Source organism: Fonsecaea multimorphosa (assembly GCF_000836435.1).
Source record: "Fonsecaea multimorphosa CBS 102226 unplaced genomic scaffold supercont1.3, whole genome shotgun sequence".
NCBI classification, from domain to species: domain Eukaryota; kingdom Fungi; phylum Ascomycota; class Eurotiomycetes; order Chaetothyriales; family Herpotrichiellaceae; genus Fonsecaea; species Fonsecaea multimorphosa.
The window spans coordinates 1,144,549-1,164,112 of record NW_015971637.1 but is presented as its reverse complement, the minus strand read 5'-3'; the positions used below and the strand labels follow the sequence as shown (position 1 = coordinate 1,164,112).

The window sequence follows — 19,564 nt, the reverse complement described above, 5'->3', positions numbered from 1 at the left end:
AACGATACAACGGTACACGATGGCAGGGGTGTAAATTCATGTCACCGTAGCATGGAGATGCAGCAGCAGTTGCGGAAAGAGAGAGCTTTGCTACAGTGCACTAATCTCGGTGTCAGTGTGCCTCTGGTGTTCACCGGAAGGACTGTATTCGTGCTGCGGCCGCGGCGTGGGCGAGGGGTGTTGTGGGGCCGCTGTGGCGTCGAGGTCCATGCCCGATGCAGCCAGCAAGGCGTTGCGCAGGGCCTCGTCCTGCTCGTCAACCTGTGGTGACCACGGCGGTAGGCTAGCGTGCGGCGGGAGGGCGAACGTATCGTGGATGGACGGGTCAAGACCCGTGAACTCGTGATTCGAGCCCACCACGTCGAACGGGGACTGCAGATGATGCCCAAAGTCCGGGAGTGGTGGCTGCTCGTGCTGCTTCAACGCCATGAATCCATCCTGACACAGTTCTTCGTCCATCGCATCCGGGTCGTACAAGTCGTAAGACATGCCGTGGCCGTGCTCATGCTCGGGTTGGAAATGCTGCTGACTGGCATTATTGCTCTCGAATGAGCTGACGTCGCCGGGTGAGCAGTCGACGATGGAATCCATCGAGAGCGGCGGCAGGCTCATCTCCACGCCGTGCGGGAATGGACTGTTAGTCGCCAGACGGTCCGGTGGGGGGATGAGATTCTGCCACGTCGTGACTCCGACACTGTCCGTGGGCGCTTCGGAGAATTGCCAGAGCAGGATTGCCGTCCTCTTTCGAGACTCGCGTTGTTTCATGTCCCTCTCGCCAAAGCCGCTGTCGCCGTTGGAGGAGGAGGAGGAGGAGCGGACAATGTATATTTCTTGCATGATCGAGAGACCGCGAAAAAAGGTGCGGGACTGCTCGTTGGCGAGCTCGATAGCTTCGGGATTTTTGGAATCTTCGGCGACTTTTTTTGCCTCCGTGAGGGAGGTGAAGGTCGATGCCCACCATTTCGACTGGAAGAACGGTCGAATACTCCACTGATCCTGAGTTTGACACTCCTCGCGGGTGGGCTCGGTGATGAGCACGCCTTCACGGTACATGTAGGTGACGCAGGACCACTTGTTGGGCTTAGCATCCTGCTGCTGCGAATCTTGCCAAAGGGGATCCGGATACTTGAGTTCGAAGCAAATGCCCAGCTTGGAGTGTCGGGGCGGGAAATCGTCCATCAATTTGAAACTTGCATTGAGGAGGATGAGGTCGCAGTTGTCGAGGCGCTTTCCGTGATCTACCAGGGACTTGAGGTGTGGAAATGACAATCGCCACCCAGTAAGCTCTTCCAGGGGAAAAGGCATGAGTTTCGTGGGTTTCAGTCCGGTGTAGTAGTGCAAGGCAGTCTCATGGTCAACAGGTGAGCTCACCCACATCTCGAAATTCAGCCGTTCAACCCGCGGCACGAGAGCCAAGTCGCCTGCCAGGGTTTCAGCGGCGAATGACTCTGCGTGGCCCTCAAGTTCATCGTCCCACACGCCATCGTTGAGCTGCCTAGGTTTGCTTCTTGCCTTTTGTTCGTTGACCATGTGCTCGATAGAATTGTGATAAAACTTGTGGCCTTCTGATGGACTAGTGTCATCATCGTCATCACCAGGCTTGAGCAGCCTGTCCCCTGAGATAAAGATTTAGCTTGAACACCTTTTGACAAGAGACAGTGTGGACGTACATTCTGGAATGCCTTTTAGATGTTTATCGAGGACCTGGATGTGACTGGAGACTTGTTTACGTTTCCGTTCCTGACCAGTCGCTCGGTATATCCACTCAGCTATGAGCATGTTTCGTCCGTAAGGCTTTCCTCGTTGCGAACACTTCTTGCGACCCATTGGCTTGATGTGCACAAGGGCTATTTGCTTGTCAGTCTTGATCTAATCAGCACCAGTCCAAGTTTGAACACACCATCCTGAAAGGCAGCCTCAATATTATCGGGCCAAATTGCTTTGCCATCATCCCCGATCTCCTGCCTCGGTCGAGACCTGTATTCAAGGTACTTTGGATGATGAAGATATGGACGGTCCGGGTTTCCCAGCTGCTTGGATCGATGTGGCTTGAGCGTGTGTCGTTTTCTTTTTGGAGCAAATGCACCATTCGATCCATCGTTGGAGCCGAGCTTCAGTGTTGGGATCGGAAAATGGGGTATATGCCCTCCCAATGCGTCCACTCCTGGGAGAGGGTATTGATTCTCAATACCATCTCCGTGGGTGACTGGAAGCAGCTGAGCATTCCCCGAGGAGACAGCAAGACGCCCAGTCGCTGACCTTACGTCCCCAAGGTGTACAGGTGCTAACACACCGGAATGTAGGCGCTCCATCGAGAGCGTGAAGCGCCCAATGCTTACCCAAAATATGCTCGAGAACAAGAATGAAAAATGCGGTAGACAATGTTCGATGAGGACAAAAGACTCTTGGAATGAGAGAAGGGAATGCTGCGAAGGAAACAGCTGGCTTAACATATAGCAATCGCTGTGCCACGAGAAGTGCTCGTGCAATCTAACTTCTCCTCCCATGTCTTTAGCCAGACCTGCCAGCCACAACCCTTCGAATGATCGGTCGAACAGATAGACGTCGAACCCCCGCGGATATTCGATGCTCCACTGGTCCAAAGAGTCGAGGCTAAGCAAGACAGGTAATTTCACCAACGTAAACTTCCCTTTGCCGTCCTTGCTGCACAGGCTCAGGTGCGAAAAGATCAAAGCAAGGGGCAGGCAACTTCCTAATGAGGTAAGCCAACAGGGGGAAAACAACCTCGATCTCGACGCTTCGATGGTCAAAGTCAATGGCCAGGAGGCGAATTCAAGGCGATCATGGAAAGGGAAGACTGCGCACGGATGTTGGCCAGACGAATTAGAGATTGGTTGAGATGGTGGCCAATCTACCTTTGGAATGATATTATGCGGCACCGGTCTGCAAAACAGCCGGTGTCCCTTCGACGGAATTCGCTTTCTGGTCATTATGGTGGTGAGCAGTGTCTGAGACTATTATTGAGAAAAAACAAAGGGTTTGGCATTCAAATTTGGGTTGATTGAAGCTGAATATATGGATGACTTCGAGGGTTAAAAGGGTGAGGGAGAGTCCTCTGCAAGGGGCAGACGCTGATCCCTTGAAGGCCGATCAATCAAAGAGGATCGAAATCTTCTCTTGCACCAACGTTGAACTTCTTCCGGGCTGAACCTGTCATCCTGTGGTGAGTCAACGTATCTTGGTGGCCCTGGATCTTCTTCTCCATTGCTTGAATCTCGGCTTCTGGGTCGAGGATTTCGCCTTCTGCAAAGTCCAGAACAAGCCTCCGACCAAGCAAGTGGGTATTAGACAGAGCCTCAATGGCATTTTCTGCTTCTTTGGCCGTAAGAAATTCAGCAAAGGCAAAACCTCTGGCTGTATTGTTGAATTTCTTGGGCATCCGGACAGTGCGCAGCTGACCGTATGCACCAAACAGAGCACGAACATCCTTCTTGGTGGCTTCGAAGGGGAGGTTTTTGATGACGATCTTCGTCCTTGTGGAGTCGACCTTTTTTGCCGTATCCTCCTTCCGTCTCTCCTCTCCCAGATCAGTGGACTTTTGCGACGTCTGCACCAGGAGCTCGTACCCGTCCAGTCGCTTGCCATTCATTGTGGCGATGGCAGCTTCTGCTTGGACCTTGGTGCGGAACTCGACAAAACCAAAGCCCATGCTGAGCACCTCGCCCGGCCGGCTGGGATCAGTCCTTGTTTTCACCTTCGCAGAGAGAAAGCCCGAAAGCGGTTTAAATGCTTCAGCCAATCTGACGCTCGTTGTTGAGAAATTCAGGTTGCGCACAAATACCGTGAATGTGGTACCCAGAGCGCCACTGTTCGCATCATCCCCAGCAAGATTCGATGAGTCGGTGCTTGTTTTAGGCTCTGTACCGTCCCAGAGACCTGCCGGCGCTTTCTCAAGAAACAGTATAGAACCCCTCAAATTCCGATACGCCAATTGCTTAAGTGCTAAAGCTGCTTGGCTGCTTTCCCGGTACCGAACGACAGCCATGGTGCCAGTTGGAGGAAAGAGCAGGGACTCTATTGTACCGTACTGACCAAGCATTTGCGAGAGTTCTTCTGCAGTGGTCCCGAAAGAAAAGTTCTTCAGCAAAAGCGTTTGGCTATCGCGGGCTTTATTTTTGAAAGCATCAAGATTCAATCCATTAGACTTCAAGTAGTCCTTTGTCTCCTTGATCACGCTTGTCTCTGCATGAGCTTGCTTTACGGCTGCGTCGGTTGAAGCAGGATCAAGCAAGTCCGACTTGGAGACTTTTAGGCGGTCGGCCACCGACGCCAGGACAGCAGCTGGGTTCATATAGAGTGAGTTCCAGCTGAAAGTCGAACTGGAGGCATCATTTTTCCGTTTCAGCGCTCTTTGCTGCTTTAGAGGCAGCTGCGAGATTTCAAATTCAGTGAGCTTTTGTATCTTCTTGTCCGAAGACGGGAGAATGTGCATCAGTCTGCCCTTGAAGTCCTTTCCATCGAGTTCAAGAAGAGCCTGCTCTGCATGCTCCGGCTCCACAAACTGAACATACCCAAGACCTTTCCCGGTGGATTTCCTGGTGTCGGTCACTAAATGAATCTGTCCAAGCGTCAGCGGAGGCACTAACCGGCTAAAAGAGCAGAATTGGAAAGGGATGGAATCAGAAGTGAGAAGCATCTACTAAAATACTCTTTCCCGGTTCGAATCATATGCAAGGCATAAGCTGTCCCTATCAGGAAATCATCACAAAGGCATAGTGAACGGAAGTAGGAGAATGGTATCAGCTTACTTCTGAAATTCTGCCATATGGCGAAAAGACTTTCCGGAGATCGTCTTCGTGGGTGTCGAACGGAAGATTCCTGATGAACAGTCGAGCGTTTGGCACTAACGGCTGCGTCCGATTGTCTGCATCTTCAGCATCTCCTGCCTCTGCTGTATCCTGGCTGGCCTTGACATCTTCCACTGGTTCTGATGCATTCGATCTTAGCCCGTCATTGCCTGCAGGGCCCAGGCGGGCTTTCGCATCTTCATCTTCCTCGAGCAAACCCAATGTTCTGCTTGTTTTTCCACGAAGCCAGTCAGCATCAGATCTGGGAGCTTCTTCTGCGATGGCTTCTTCTTGCTCCTGCTCCGGAGCAGTCTCATCCGAGGAACCGTCCTTCTCTTTAGAAACTGCTTCCGTGGTAGTTTTCATGTCTGGTGGAACACCGCTGGCAGGTCTCCGAGATTGTCCTACTGAGGGGTGCTGAGATGCTTCGCCATCGTCTCGGGGGTCACGCTTTCTTTTTCTCGAAGCACGGTCGGAGACAGGAACGGCCTGGCCTTTTTCATTGCGCTTGACCTGTACAGGTTTGGCAAGGGTTACGGAGATCTTTGACATGCGAACGAAAGTCCTGTTGAAGTACTGGACTGCACTTTTAGCCTGCTCATGACTCGCAAATCCCACGAAGCCTATGCGGCGGTCTGGGATAACATGAGCATCTGTGACCGTATACTTTCCTGCGAAATGTGACCACAGTTGCTCCTTGCTCATAGACGGCGGCAAACCCGAGACATAGACTCGAGTGATCGAGGAGTCTTCAGGCTCGGAGCCTGTCATTGTGACAGTCGTAGTCATCGTCACCAACGGTAACGCAGGGATCTTGGGGGCAGCAGATGTTTTTGCACGGAAAGAAATAGTTGGAGACGGGCAACGCCAGGCGTGCCAGGGTCGAAAAAATTAACGTGGCATGGCACGTGCATGGCGGGAATTCGAAAAGCGCTGCGAAACCACGCTAGCCTACTTCCGGTTTAGATCATGCGACCCTATCCTCCTCACTCTGTTCCTCGTACCAGGTAGACCTAGCTATTGCTACAGTACTAAGCAAGACAGCCCCCAACTCGTCTTGCGACGATATGTGACTACAGCGCCACTGCTCCGCCGATCCACTGTGCTTGGTGCGCAACTATCCCCTCATTTCCACCAAAAAGATTTAGCCCGGGGCAAGTCGCAGTCGAGGCCACTCCACCTCAGCCTCATACCCATGCAACCACCCAACGTCCATTCCCACAAGGGTAGGGGTCCTTCAACCCTGACACCTCATAGAGGGCTGCTGGAATGCTCGAGCACATCGTACCAGGTCGATGTTCTGGGAACAAACTCCATACATTGCTCACATGAAGACCGGTCCGGTAGAACAGCACCAAGTCCAGCCTCACGACATCCCGACCTACTCGTTGCAGTGGTAAGGCTGGAAAAAGCAATGATGCGAGGGCGGTACGGGAGCGGCAAGAGCTTCCAGCGGAAAGACAGTGCGAGCGACTACCTACGGCTGATGGACCCGCAATGCTACTTTCTGGAGTTCTATTCCACTCGCTTCGCGATTCCGGCACCTTGCAAATATCTTTCTCCTCATTCCAGGCCACCCTGCATATGAGGCTGACCTTTTAGCGAGATTTCACCTCATTCGCAGTAATCGGCCTCGCCTGCGGGTTGAACTTCGCTCGCCCCTGTTCTGGCAACTCCCTGGCGAGGTCCTGCAGACCGACAAACCACGTGGTGAGGGAATCGACCATGAAACTCGAGACTGGCCCTGATCTGGCTGTTCGCACAGCCTCAGTCCTCCGCAGGCACTCATCCTCCAGGGTCGCGATTGATATCTGTGGCCTTGAGTCCTTGACGGTTCTCTGGAACGCTGAACTTGTCACCTCACCATGTCCAATCCACCTTCGAACCCCGAATTTCAACATGTGATGCCTCATCAGGCAGACTTCCACACTCTTGGAACTGCGGATCTCGAGCACTATCAGCCATACGGCCCGGGCCTTGACCAGAATGATCTCTCGGCATCACCACAACCTTCCGACACTCAACTTGCCTCAGACCGCACGTCGGCCACCCTCGGACTCCAATCCCTCAGTTCGCAACCACAGTCGCCGTCCACCGCAAACCGATATTCGGAAGTTGTCTCTCCAGCTCCTGAACGAGCTCACTCACCAGTCGAGAAAGAAAGATATATTGAGCCCGTTGCATACTATCCGCCCTATTCCCAGGGTCATTCTACCATTCCGCCGGCGAACTCCAACCCAGCTCACTTCGACCGAGCGTCCAAGGACAAGCCAATCTACAAAAAGTGGCCGTGGATCATAGTGGCTCTGATCCTCATTGTTGCCATAGCTATTGCCGTCCCTTGCGGTGTTGTATATGGCACCAAAAAACATTCAAGTCCGGCACCTGCGACCTCACCTTTCCCGCTACCTCCATCCAATCACACCTCTAGTACGGCCTCTACTACAAGCAGTATTCCACAGCCTACTGGTGACCCGAACTACGCCATCGGCCCCGAGTTGAGCCCCATTTACGCGTCCAAGGACGGAGCATTCAATGGTACTGGCATTGCAATTGCCGCGGCCAATCCCGGCGTAGACGCGAGTATCTTTGTGTTTTATCAAGACTTCACCGGTACTATCCAATTCGAGAAGAGCGATCCAGCAAGCGGCGAAGGTAGCTGGACAACCCTCTATCCAGTCAATGAAGACGCTCCACGGGCGTTAAATGGGACGCCATTGGCGACGGCTGCATACGTCAATGATACAGTTGCTACGTGGCACCTGTTCTACGTGGATGAGAACTATATTATGCGTCAACGAATAGCGACGAATACTTCAGGCTATATTCTCAGTTGGACATCAGGACCTCTTGATGAGCTCGGCCTAGAAGTCAACCATGCCGATACCATCGGAATGCAGGTGTGCTATTGGGGTAATTTTTATGGTGATGCGACTGATACTTACACGGACGGTCTGAATGGGACAAACCCTGCCGACGCTCCACAGACAGGGCTGCATTTGTAGGTATATTGTCATGCCATCCCTATAACGTGTTTTTAACCAGACGCAGATGGTTCGCGGACACGAATTCGAGCTTCAGGCAGTTTGACTGGACCAATCAGTCTTCGCAATGGAGCGAAGTTACAGATCACGCATGGGACAACCTCGACGGCCATGCTGGAATTGGGTGTCAGACGTGGGAATCAGGGACGAGTAGGTCGACCGCTCCTACCGTTCGACGTAGTTCGCAAGTCTCCAAAGGCTAACCTTGTGTCTTTGTTTTAGCTGAATATGTTTTCTTCGTCAATCAAAATCATACCATCAACATGTGGTGGAAAGACAACAACTTCAGTGCCAGTAACATACCTACGGCTGAACACCCAGTCGGCAAGTGGACACTGGCGCCTGGGGTCAGTATCACCGACGTCCATCCATCTTCTACTCTCAGTTATACGAATTATCTGGTATACCAATCAGTTGATGGGACTGTGCAAGGCTCCAACATCCTTTTTGCAGGTCCAAATGGAACAGCACCAGAGGACACAATCACCAGTTCGACAGACCACTTCGTCGTCTTCGACTCAGACACTCAGCAGAACGTGTCCGCAATCTCCTCCACTCATCTCTGCAATACGGCCGTCCAGACCGAGAGCAAAGGCGTTTTATTGATCGTGCTCTTCCAGGTGATCGGTGACGATATTCAACAATACAACAGAGATGGTACCGGTGGACCGTGGTACCTTGGTCCCCCAGCAATTAACGGCACCTCGACGGCAAGCTGAGAGTTCTGGTGCTAATGATGGATGCTCGGTATCGGCGGCCGAGATATGTACCGAGGAAGGATAACAGAATCTGCCGGATGAACTTGCGTCTTTGAAACTAAGTTTAACTTCGAGACAGGTTCCGTACATCTGCGAGTCAAATGATTATTGACTCTCAAATTCCTCCGCCTTGACCAGGCCCTCCTTCTACAAATTGCTAACACCAATATCTGTAAGGCTACCGATGTGGTAAGATCCAAGAAGAATAGGACACGAGCAATTAGTTACAATAATAACAATATCTCTTATCTGTGTTTCAATAGTTATAGTCAACAAGGGCTTGACGCTCAGCCTGAGAGGACGGAGGGAGAGGCACGAAGGAAGACGGGCGTCCGTGCAAGAGCTCTCGATTGTGAGACGAATTGTATGTGTCCCACGTCCATGTGGGAGATGCCTTCTATGAACAAAAGAAAGATAGGATGAAGGTGGTATCGAACTCAAGTTGCAGAAGAGATCAGTTGTCATAGAGTGGCGTAAGCCTGGAATCATCTGCGCAGGGCTTTCTCTTCGTCCACCATGCCCCAACCCATATCGAGGTGCGCATCGGTGATGCCCGTGAGCCTGAGTTTGACATTCTGTTACTGCTCGTATCCCACTAGCACTCAGCTTGGATCGCGCCCCATTTTGATCTCATTCAGGGACCATGTCGCCTATATCCACGTTCTGATCTCGGTCTTCTGAGGCTCTTGACTTGGATGGATTCCCAAGCTCCCAGATAAGAACGGCGTATAAATAAGCGTTCGCCACAAGAAAAACCTCATCGTCGCATAGATTAACGACCCCCACGGTAGCTTGAGATGATTCTGATCCAGCGGGTTGGATTGTCAGAGTGTACGAGAACCTGTATTCCAAGAAAGGAGAAGACAAATGGGTGGCCGGAATCCTTGCGTACATAGCTAATCCAGCAACCTCGAGCTCCTCGCGCCTGCCAAGTATGGGCCGCAGAAGCATGAAGGCACTTCGCCAGTAGTGTCTGCGATTGTACAACTCGGGAAGTTCAAACACGTGGTAATTTCTTTTTCCATGTAGAAACGATATCAAGTCCCTCGGGGGAGAGAACTCGTCACCCAAGTACAGCCAGTGAATGCCATAGACTTCTTGTAAGTAGCTCCTCCTGAATGGAAGTCTCGCCGCGACCACAGGGCATAGACCTGCGAAATGATGCACGCCTAGATTGAGCATGCGCATCAATTGAAAACCAAGGTTGAACCCGGTGTGAGAGTTGCAATAGTCAAGCACTCGGAGAAAAAAAGCTGGGCGATCTATGCTGTAATCCACTGCCAACGCTGTCACGCTGGCTTATTCTGAAGCAAGTGCTAAGAGAGAACAAATTCGGTCATGAAAATCAGAACAAGCTGAGTTGTCGTAGACGAAGAGGAGATCCTCAAGGGTTGCGGAAGGCATGTGGCCTTTCAAGAGACGTGCCATGTGACCCGCCTCGAATCCACTGAGTAACTGATTATAGCGGCGACAGGTTTCGACGAGCTTCTTGAGTGTTTCCCAGGTCGTCCGAGCTCTTTCCCACAGAATCACAACCTCATGCCCGAGGAGAATCTCTTGAATGATCCGTGATCGAGACCAGTATTACAGTGCGCCACGCGACGGATCGTTTGCCGATAAGGTTCCCAGTCGCTGTCGTTTGCTTCCACACTTAGTGGAGAAATGCGAATCTCCTGCAACTCAGGGATGTCCATCGGCATTCGCCAGGCGGGAATCCATGTGCTACGCCTGCGCCTCGCTCGTTTAGGGCTGGGTTTCCTCCTGTTTTTAAGTTCGGACGGCACTTCCAGAGCCAGAGGATTACAGAGCTTCTCTGCACCAAGCCATACCAGGACCCTTCTGGCATGCTTGTATATGATGCCCATCCTCTGGACTTGATGATTACGCTCCTCGATGGAGCCCTGGTCGATGCAGAGCGCATCGATCCAGATGGGTGTGCTGATATTGTCATATTGGTAACGGCGTAGAAATTCCCAAAGATTCATACGAATCTTGAGCCGTAATCCGTTAATGTAAGTGGTTTTCTCACATTCAGCGCTGCCCCACATGTAGGATAAGGCATTGTAGTGTGGTAATCTGCTCTTCGGTGCCTTTAAATCAAGACACTCGTTGTGAAGCTCACAGTGAATCAGCTCTGAGTCGTAATCCGAAATGATATTTAACAGGCGAATATCGTGCTCGCCCAGTGGAAGAGATGCAAAAACATTGCTGTTAGTATGACTCATGATGCCATGTAGCACGCTGCTATCTCCAAGCTGGTAAAGTCAGATCAATTCGCCGCCTCGCTTTGTTAACTGCTGCTGATAGCCTCTGTCGAGTACGTCTCGGGCCCAAGCTTCCACTGAAGCAGACGAAGAAGAGAACAGGTTGAACGAGGCAGTTTGAATGGTACCCGAGAGCCTGAGCGGTTTGAAACGTGCACGTGCGAACTTCTCTAAGCTGCTGCAACTCGTCCTAGCAAATATATCTACCAACCAAAATCGGGTGTTGCTGACCGGTCAGGGCCAACGAAGGAGGGGTGAGCCTTTCGCACCACTACATCATGCGCTTTGTTCGGTAAGATGCGATATGGATAGAGCTCTGTCTCATAAGCATAGCGAAGCTCCCTCCACCTTAGGACTGGTCAGATATGGAATGGAAATTGCTGGCGGTGTGCTTCGAATATCTTCAGCATGCTCTAGGAGCGGCTAGTCACCAAGTTTCTCCGTAGTGAACTTGAGGATCTTGCCATTTTAGGCTTGAAGTTCGTCACAATTCATCTTCTGGTCCAGGGTGGGATCAAATTTTTCATTCTGAGATGGAACGCGCGCCGTCTTGCAGTCCAAAGGGCTCCATTCGGATGAGAGAATTGGAGCTATCGCTCGAGGTCTCTTTTAAAATGTGGCCCTCAGTCTCAATGGCTCCTTGACGAACAAGGAGTCGAGGGATAGCACATCTGGAGCCGGCTATAGTCGAGTCTTAAACAGAAGCCGGAGGAGGACGGTGGCTGTCAGCCAGGCTGAATGTCAGGGATTGATGCTCCACTTGGCCCGCATCGGTTCCGGTTGGACGTACATGGTGAGCTCGGAAATGGGGTTAAATGCGTGGCGCAGAACCTGGTCTGCTCGTGAATTGTGAAAAATAGGGCTGTGAGCACGGTCAATAACTATTTGCGTCACCACGTCGTGCTCCCGGAATGTATCTGGGCCACTAGCGGACAATGCTTCGGTGCGCACCTGTCCAGCTAGCCGCCAACACTCAGACTGTTCGAGGCCCCAGTGGCGTAACGCTTTAGACTTAGCTTGGGCAGATCAACGCTCATCCTGCTACAGAGGTGGACAGGTGCTAGCTAGTCGGCGCCACGAGCACCAACTTGAATGACAAACAGAGCTGAGAGGACACATGGCAGCATGGGATTTCAGGATGCGAAAGGAAGCAAAATCGGTCTTCCTTTTCTGTTGTTCACCAAATGAAATGGAAGGAAAGCTACACGAATGTCTTCATAGTCCGCCGTACTGACTCGCTGATCCTTTCGTGGAAGTGCTTCTCACCTGGCCCAGATTGCTCTCATTACTCCTTCTCGGTTGACGGCCGTGGCACTTATTCGGTTCTGTAACATGTACCTAAGATCACCCAACGAGGGTAGTGGAAGGATATCGATCGGTGATGAATGGAGTTCCTGGCTCTATACTATCACACTGCCTCCCAGCGCCGAGGGCCGGAACGTCTTCTCGACCACAAGTCAACTGGTTTCAGTGCCCAAGTGAATTTCGAGCGTGCTGATCGGATGACCAGAAGCAGAAAAAGACCTTGTTCTAGGTGAGCGCCACGGAAGAAGGCTGGCTGACTGTGCTCAGCTCGTCTTCAGCCTCGACACTGCCGGCCACTAGGCTGTGTCTTCCCAATCTGTTGACGATTCCAGTCTAGGCCCCATGTCCATCAAGGCAATCCCGTTCTTCTCCTCACTGGTCCGCACAGCTAGAGCGTTTACTCCCAACAGGGATTGATACTAGCACTAGCCGTGTAAGTTTTATTGGCATGTCGCTAAAAGCTGGAGATGGTAGCACTATTGCACTTCCCCGCGTGCGGCTGATCCCCAGACCCCAGGGCGGGAGAGAAGTATAGAAACCCTATTACAGAAAAGGGCCCGCAAGGCCATTGTCGTTTCTTTATGACCACATACATCGCCTCAAGCAAGCACTTCTGTTGTCGCCTCTAAAGATGGCCTCTTACCTCATTCTAGTGCTATGCTCACTTTACATCTCGGTGTCCTCTGCCTCCCAGGACCAATATGCACAGAGCCCCTTGAATCCGATCAGCATTGAAGATATAGTCTCACCCAGCTCAAATCCGACTAACGCCTGCCCTTACTGGCTTGAGGACATCCCTCACCAAGGTATCGCAGCGTTCAATCCGCATTCGAGCAGCTATCATGTCTTTCGGAATGTCAAAGACTATGGCGCCAAGGGCGACGGCGTGACCGATGAGACCGCATCCATTAACCTGGCGATAAAGAGCGGGGACAGATGTGATCCAGAAAGTTGCAAATCTTCTACGACCACACCGGCTGTCGTCTACTTCCCCGCGGGCACGTACATGATATCGTCCTCGATCAGTGATTATTACTACACTCAGCTCATCGGCAACCCTAACTGCATGCCTACTCTGCGCGCAAGTCGAAATTTTACCGACAGTACTCTGATCGACACAAACTTCAATAACAGGTACAATGCCACCAACGTTTTCTGGCGCCAGATTCGCAATCTAAACATTGACATGACCCTGATTGCCCCAGCTAAGGAAGTGACAGGCCTTAAATGGACCGCTTCCCAATCCACAAGCCTTCAAAACCTGAGATTTTTAATGAGCGATGCGCATGGTACTCGACAAACAGGCTTGTACATCCCCGAGGGATCGGGTGGCTTTCTCGGCGACCTAGTGTTCCATGGAGGTCGTCAAGCTGCTGCGATCGGCAATCAGCAGTTCACCATGAGAAATCTCACATTTTATAATGCAGGGACTGCCATCAATAATACTTGGGACTGGAGCTGGACATATCAGGATATAAACATCATCAATTGTTCAATAGGTATCGACATGTCTTGGGGAGGTCCGCGAAAAATAGATCAAGGCGTCGGTTCAGTAACCCTCCTCGATTCCAGCATTACGGACACGCGTGTAGGCATACGTACCTCTTACAACACCCATCCTCAAAAACCCGCAGAAGGGAGCTTGGTTTTAGAGAACATCAAACTCAAGAAGGTTGACGTTGCTGTCCAGGGATTAAGCGGACCAATTCTTTCTGGTACAAAAGGCTCCACTACCCTGGCCATTGCTGGCTGGCGAGAGGGTAATACATATACGTCCACGGGGGTCAAGAAGCTCCAAGGACCCGTCAGTCCGAACACCAGGCCAGCTTCTCTGATGAGCGGCGACAAGTACTACGTGCGATCCAAGCCCCAATACGAGACTTTTCCCTTGTCTCAATTCGTCAGTGCAAGATCTATCGGATGTCGAGGTGACGGTGTGACAGATGACACGGCAGCTCTACAAGCTGCCATCCTTGCCTCGGCATTTTCCCGCAAGATCCTCTTTATCGACCACGGTACGTATAAGGTGTCGGCGACTGTCTACATCCCTGCGGGTGCTAGAATAGTTGGCGAGTCCTATTCTGTCATCATGGGAAGCGGGGGTTGGTTCGCAAACATGAACCAACCATTCCCCGTCTTGCGAATCGGCCAGCCTGGCGAGAAGGGATCTGTCGAGCTGTCGGACCTAGTTGTCAGCACACAGGCATCTGCGCCTGGGGCCATTCTCATGGAATACAATCTCGCTTCCCCGTCCAATTCGCCCTCGGGAATGTGGGATGTCCACGCACGGATCGGAGGCTTTGCCGGCTCAGATCTAAGCCTCAAGCAGTGCCCGAAGACGCCGCAGAATCGCACACCCCCTACACCCATCAACACCAATTGCATCGCGGCATACATGACGATGCACTTGACAAAGTCCTCATCTGGATTGTATCTGGAGAATGTGTGGCTGTGGGTGGCCGACCACGACCTAGATGACCCAGGACAGAGGCAAATCACAATTTACGCAGGTCGAGGACTCTACGACGAAAGCTCGTTAGGAAATTTTTGGCTCGTGGGCACAGCGTCCGAGCACCACACGCTGTATCAATACCAATTTGCCAATACGCAGAATGTTTTTATGTAAGTCTCCCTCAAGGTCTAGGCTTGTGTTGGCTAGAGGTCCCTTATACTACCATTTTTCCATCCCAATGCAGGCATCGAGGCTAACTCTGAGGCAGGGGCTTAATACAGACCGAGACGGCGTACTATCAGCCCAATCCGCCCGCCTATTTGCCCTTCCCCGTGAATCCTGCACTCAGAGATCCGAATTACGCCGCGATTTGCAATTCAACCACCTTTCCCTCGAGCAACTGCTCCGCGTATGCTTTGCGTATCCTCAACTCGAGCTCGATCCTCACCTATGGGGCGGGGCTGTATAGCTTTTTCAGCGACTACGGCCAGGCTTGTTTGATTACCAGTTCGTGCCAGCCGGCCATCTTCTCGCTCGAAGGGAGCCTCTCGAACATCGGTGTGTATAACTTGAACACCGTGGGCACGCAAAATTTGATTGTCCGGGACGGGAAGGCCTTGGTTATGAAAACTATGAGTACCATCTCCGGATTCACGGATACATTGGCTCTATTCAGAATCTGACCAAGTGGTGAGTTGCCGGCGGTAGTCCGCTGGGAGAAACTGCCGTGGGAGAAGTGGTAATTCTTTCGTATCAGAAGACCAAGATCCTGCAGAGCTCAAGCCAATACGCTACCACAATAGAGTCAAAGTCGTTTACCTTTCTTTGCGGAATGTTGGCATCTCCCATAGGATGACCCGGAGTCTGACAAGTAGGGTCTCTATTCCTGACATCGTGCTTGGTTGTTCTATATCAGATATCTCCTTGGTAAATTAAATTATCTTCATCGCAACGCCAGTCCCAGACTCTCGGCATTTTGTATCAGGGTGCCCACAACCTCAGCGGCTTTGGCGACAGTTGCGCCGTCAAGGACCCTATGATCCGCACTCCAGCTCAGCACCACCTGCTCTTGCTTGACAATATGTTCACCGCCGTGCTTGTCAGTTGTGAAAACCGGGACATCTTGAGCTCTACCCACCCCCAGGATCCCAACCATCGGAGCCACAATCACTGGAGACACAGCGCTCCCACCGATACTCCCAATATTGCTGATGGTGAAAGTGGCACCCTTGAAGTCTTCTGGCGCAAGACGTCCCGCCTGTGCGAGATCGCTCAACCGCTTGATTTCAGTGGCGAGGGAGATGATGGAGTGTTTCTGTACGTCCTTGACCACAGGGACTAGCAGTCCCTGTGGGGTATCTATCGCAATGCCGAAATTGCAAGAGGATTTCAGAATCAGTTGCGGGTGTGCCGGATGACTGGCGATGTCGAGATGGGCGTTGAGTTTCGGAAATTGTGAAAAGGCTTGCGACAGTGCCTTCATGATGAATGGGAGGATCGTCAGCTTCGACACAGGCGTGCCTCCTGTGGAGAGCGTAGCTGAGAGACTCGGGCTCGTGTTGAACTTTCGCCGGAGAAGGTTGATTGATGTGACGTCCACGCTGTGCGTATAGAGGAAGTGAGGGATCGTAAGAGAATGGGTCATGACTTTGAACATGTGTTTCTCGGTGGGGTTCAATGGCATGACCTGGTCTTCTTTCACATGTTGTGTCAACGCATCATTGGAGTGAGCGGCAGGCGGTGGTTGGGATTCGCCAGTATTCGATTTTGTCTGGATATATCGTTGGACGTCGTCTTTTGTAATGCGTCCATCTTTACCAGTCCCCTGGACATCGTTCACATCGATTCCTGCTTGTTTGAGCAGATGTCGCACAGCAGGGGTGAGGAGTGCGGAAGATTTGGCAGGAAGATTTTCTTTCATTTGGGGCGTGGACACGATCGACGACGAAGCCTGTGTCTCAGAATGCCGTTCAAGTGGTGACGGCGATTGTTCAATTTGTCCTCCAAAGATTCCCTTGACTGACTCAGGTCCACTCTCGGAAGGGCCCTGCTCTGCAGGGACGTTCGCAAGGACCGGATCCCCAGTTGTCTCGTCTGCAATATCCATATCCAACAGTGGCTTCACATCAGGTTAGGCAACAAACTGGTTCTCAGGACATCGCAACGCACCTTTCCGACGATGGCAACTTCATCCTGCTCATAATGGAGGGCTTTGACCACGCCATCGAATCTCGAGGTTATCTGTTCGCCCCGACCTGTGAGAATTTTGCTGAGGAATGAGGAGGGAGGACATTAGGCACCTCTACAGTAGCTTTATCTGACTGGACTTCGCATATGGGGTCGAATTGTGCGACGTGGTCTCCCGGTTTTACCGACCAACTGACGATTTGGCACTCTGTGATTCCTGTGTTTTCGTTATCCGGCTGTTTGAAGCCGCTTGGAATATCGTCGTGATTCTACCTTCTCCAATGTCTGCGAGGAGATATGGCCTGACGACACACCATGATGGCGAACTGTGGAAGGCTTGTCGATTTGAATAGTGTGCTGCCACTGAAAACTGGTGAGTTCGACGCAGCAAGTCTCTGACCAGCACCCGGTTCATATTTGTGCAGCTTCAACCCTGAAAGGTCCTCAGATCAGTTGGCGTTGGCGGCCACAACAGCAATTGTAATATGACTTGTGCCTCCTCGGCTGCTCTGCCATGGACCTCAGTGAGAAGGCGCCGCGCGTGCGGCTGTCTGCGGTTCCTTGCGGCGACATTGGGACTTCGCATTTCGGTTGTCCTAGTCAATTTCCGACAATTAAATTCAAGTCTTGGTCACCGAGATCGGTGTTAGGAGACTAAACCGACCGGAAAACTGAGGCCGGGCTGACTGAGCTCTGTATGAAGGAGGGAAGTTAGAGATGGTCCTCCGGAGTCATGTTTCTCTCCCCGGGCCAATACGACTCCTTCGCCAAATTCGGAGCTTCACTCATCGTCTGATTATGCTTCGAGCCGGCGGGGGATAAAGACTAAGAGCGGGGGATAACGACTAGAGCGGGAGCTATCGAATAGCCAGGGGCGGCCGATGCAGGTTGTTGCCGATGATAACCGCCCCACCCTCAGCGGGTGCCTGTGCGCCGGATGGTAAACTTGCTAAGTATCAGAGCTGATATTCATCCCGACTTCAATGGAACTCTGAGCATTAGTTCTAGATGAGAGGGCCACTGCCAAACATGTGGCTTCGAACTGCAGGGAGCGTGAACATATCGTCCACCAGTCGACGTGCCTCGGCCAGAGTCTTTGCAAGATGGAATTCAACAGTGACGCTTGGGGAGATCTCTACCTCGTTAGTACTCGCACCCAAAAGTGCTCAAATATGTCGTCTGGACGGTTTTGACAAGCAGCTGGCTACAGTCCTCGCTTCCCAGGTGCGACCGGCAGTCCCCTCAGTACCAAAATGGACTTTTTGGTGCCGAAATCCTTACCACCTATCGCCACCTACCGAGTCATGAACCAGGAAGGAAGAGTCCAGGACGACACTCGTGCGCCTCCAGACGTGACAGACGAGCAGGTCCTTGAGTGGTACAGGAACATGTTGACTGGTACCTTTGTCCCTGGTCAATCAGGATCTGATGACAGCATGCTGAGAACTCGTCCGAGGATATAGTCAATATCTTGGATACTATCATGTCTGAAGCCCAAAGACAGGGACGACTGAGCTTTTACATGGTATGTCGCGGAAGGACTGCTCCCAAGAAAAACAGGCTGCTCATACACCACCCTTGCAGGTCTCGGCGGGCGAAGAGGGAATCATGGTAGGATCAGCAGCAGCACTAGGTCCGGACGATGTGATTACGTGCCAGTACCGAGAAACGGGGGTGTTCAAGCAGCGTGGCTACACGCTTAAGGACTTCTTGAGCCAATTGGTGCATAACAAGAACGATCCTGGGAAAGGCCGAAATATGCCCTGCCACTACAGTGGGAGATTGAAAACAGGAGTGGTAAGTTCTCGGTGCGTTAATACAAGTGAGCGCTTATGGAGGAAGTGGAGTTGATGTCGCTGATCGATATTGATCTGGGCAGCATGCTGTTGCATCGACTCTAGGGACTCAAATCCCCCACGCCACCGGAGCTGCATATGCCTTGAAACTTGCAGATCGAGAGACCGGCAACAAGTCACCAAGAGTCGCGGTTGCATATTTCGGAGACGGCGCAGCAAGCGAAGGGGATTTCCACGGGGCTCTGAATCTAGCTGCCGTTCGAGACTGCCCGGTCATTTTCATTTGCCGTAACAATGGATTCGCAATCTCGACGCCGACAACGGAGCAGTATCGTGGCGACGGCATCGCAAGCCGTGGGATCGGCTACGGCATTGAAACGTTACGAGTAGATGGTACAGATATCTTTGCGGTCTATGAAGCGACGAAAGAAGCACGACGCCGCGCTCTTCAGAACGGTGGACGTCCCATCCTCCTGGAGATGATGAGTTATCGCATTTCCCACCACAGCACCAGCGACGACAGCTTTGCCTATCGAACACACGATGAAGTAAACCCGTGGAAGACCCGGGATAATCCGATCGTCCGACTCAAGAAGTGGCTCGAGAACAAGGGTCTTTGGAATGACGACATGGACAAGGAGACCAGAGATCAAATACGAAAGGACATTCTGACTGAATTGAAGGCTGCTGAGAGGGAGAAGAAACCCCGCTTGAGTTCCGTCTTTGACGACGTGTATGCAGAGTATTCGGAGGAGCAAGAAGCTCAGAGAATGGAACTCAAGCGGCTGATGGAGAAATACCCAGAGGAGTACGACGCAGAGGACTATGAGGGCGGAATCAAAGCACTGTAATTCTCATCGAATAAGGTAGTTGTAGCTAATATAGACATGTGAGACTAAACCCGGATCCAAAACGCCAGGAGCCCTCCGACCTCATGCTATGCCAGATAT

At 51.9% G+C, this 19,564-nt stretch overlaps 7 protein-coding genes across 7 annotated transcripts; 3 read left to right on the top strand and 4 right to left on the bottom strand.

Annotated features, from left to right (window-relative positions):
• Positions 1-90: 90 nt before the first annotated feature.
• On the bottom strand, positions 91-2,312 carry Z520_02222 (uncharacterized protein; the record flags this gene model as incomplete). Its single annotated transcript, XM_016772736.1, has 3 exons — positions 91-1,616; positions 1,671-1,847; positions 1,901-2,312. 3 exons carry the CDS (start codon positions 2,310-2,312, stop codon positions 91-93), a joined length of 2,115 nt encoding a protein of 704 aa, XP_016636206.1.
• An 803-nt stretch (positions 2,313-3,115) lies between these two features.
• Positions 3,116-5,579, bottom strand: Z520_02221 (uncharacterized protein; the record flags this gene model as incomplete). The annotated part of the gene is made up of 2 exons (XM_016772735.1): positions 3,116-4,579; positions 4,770-5,579. 2 exons carry the CDS (start codon positions 5,577-5,579, stop codon positions 3,116-3,118), a joined length of 2,274 nt encoding a protein of 757 aa, XP_016636205.1.
• A 1,094-nt stretch (positions 5,580-6,673) lies between these two features.
• Z520_02220 (uncharacterized protein) lies at positions 6,674-8,571 on the top strand (the record flags this gene model as incomplete). The annotated part of the gene is made up of 3 exons (XM_016772734.1): positions 6,674-7,809; positions 7,860-8,002; positions 8,075-8,571. The coding sequence occupies 3 exons, from the start codon at positions 6,674-6,676 to the stop codon at positions 8,569-8,571; spliced, it is 1,776 nt and encodes a 591-aa protein (XP_016636204.1).
• Positions 8,572-10,139: 1,568 nt separating this feature from the next.
• Positions 10,140-10,835, bottom strand: Z520_02219 (uncharacterized protein; the record flags this gene model as incomplete). Its single annotated transcript, XM_016772733.1, has 1 exon — positions 10,140-10,835. One exon carries the CDS (start codon positions 10,833-10,835, stop codon positions 10,140-10,142), a length of 696 nt encoding a protein of 231 aa, XP_016636203.1.
• Positions 10,836-12,810: 1,975 nt separating this feature from the next.
• Positions 12,811-15,314, top strand: Z520_02218 (uncharacterized protein; the record flags this gene model as incomplete). Its single annotated transcript, XM_016772732.1, has 2 exons — positions 12,811-14,801; positions 14,900-15,314. 2 exons carry the CDS (start codon positions 12,811-12,813, stop codon positions 15,312-15,314), a joined length of 2,406 nt encoding a protein of 801 aa, XP_016636202.1.
• A 260-nt stretch (positions 15,315-15,574) lies between these two features.
• Positions 15,575-17,233, bottom strand: Z520_02217 (uncharacterized protein; the record flags this gene model as incomplete). The annotated part of the gene is made up of 3 exons (XM_016772731.1): positions 15,575-16,750; positions 16,801-16,886; positions 17,008-17,233. The coding sequence occupies 3 exons, from the start codon at positions 17,231-17,233 to the stop codon at positions 15,575-15,577; spliced, it is 1,488 nt and encodes a 495-aa protein (XP_016636201.1).
• Positions 17,234-18,071: 838 nt separating this feature from the next.
• Z520_02216 (uncharacterized protein) lies at positions 18,072-19,465 on the top strand (the record flags this gene model as incomplete). Its single annotated transcript, XM_016772730.1, has 4 exons — positions 18,072-18,216; positions 18,282-18,343; positions 18,403-18,615; positions 18,698-19,465. 4 exons carry the CDS (start codon positions 18,072-18,074, stop codon positions 19,463-19,465), a joined length of 1,188 nt encoding a protein of 395 aa, XP_016636200.1.
• Positions 19,466-19,564: the final 99 nt, after the last annotated feature.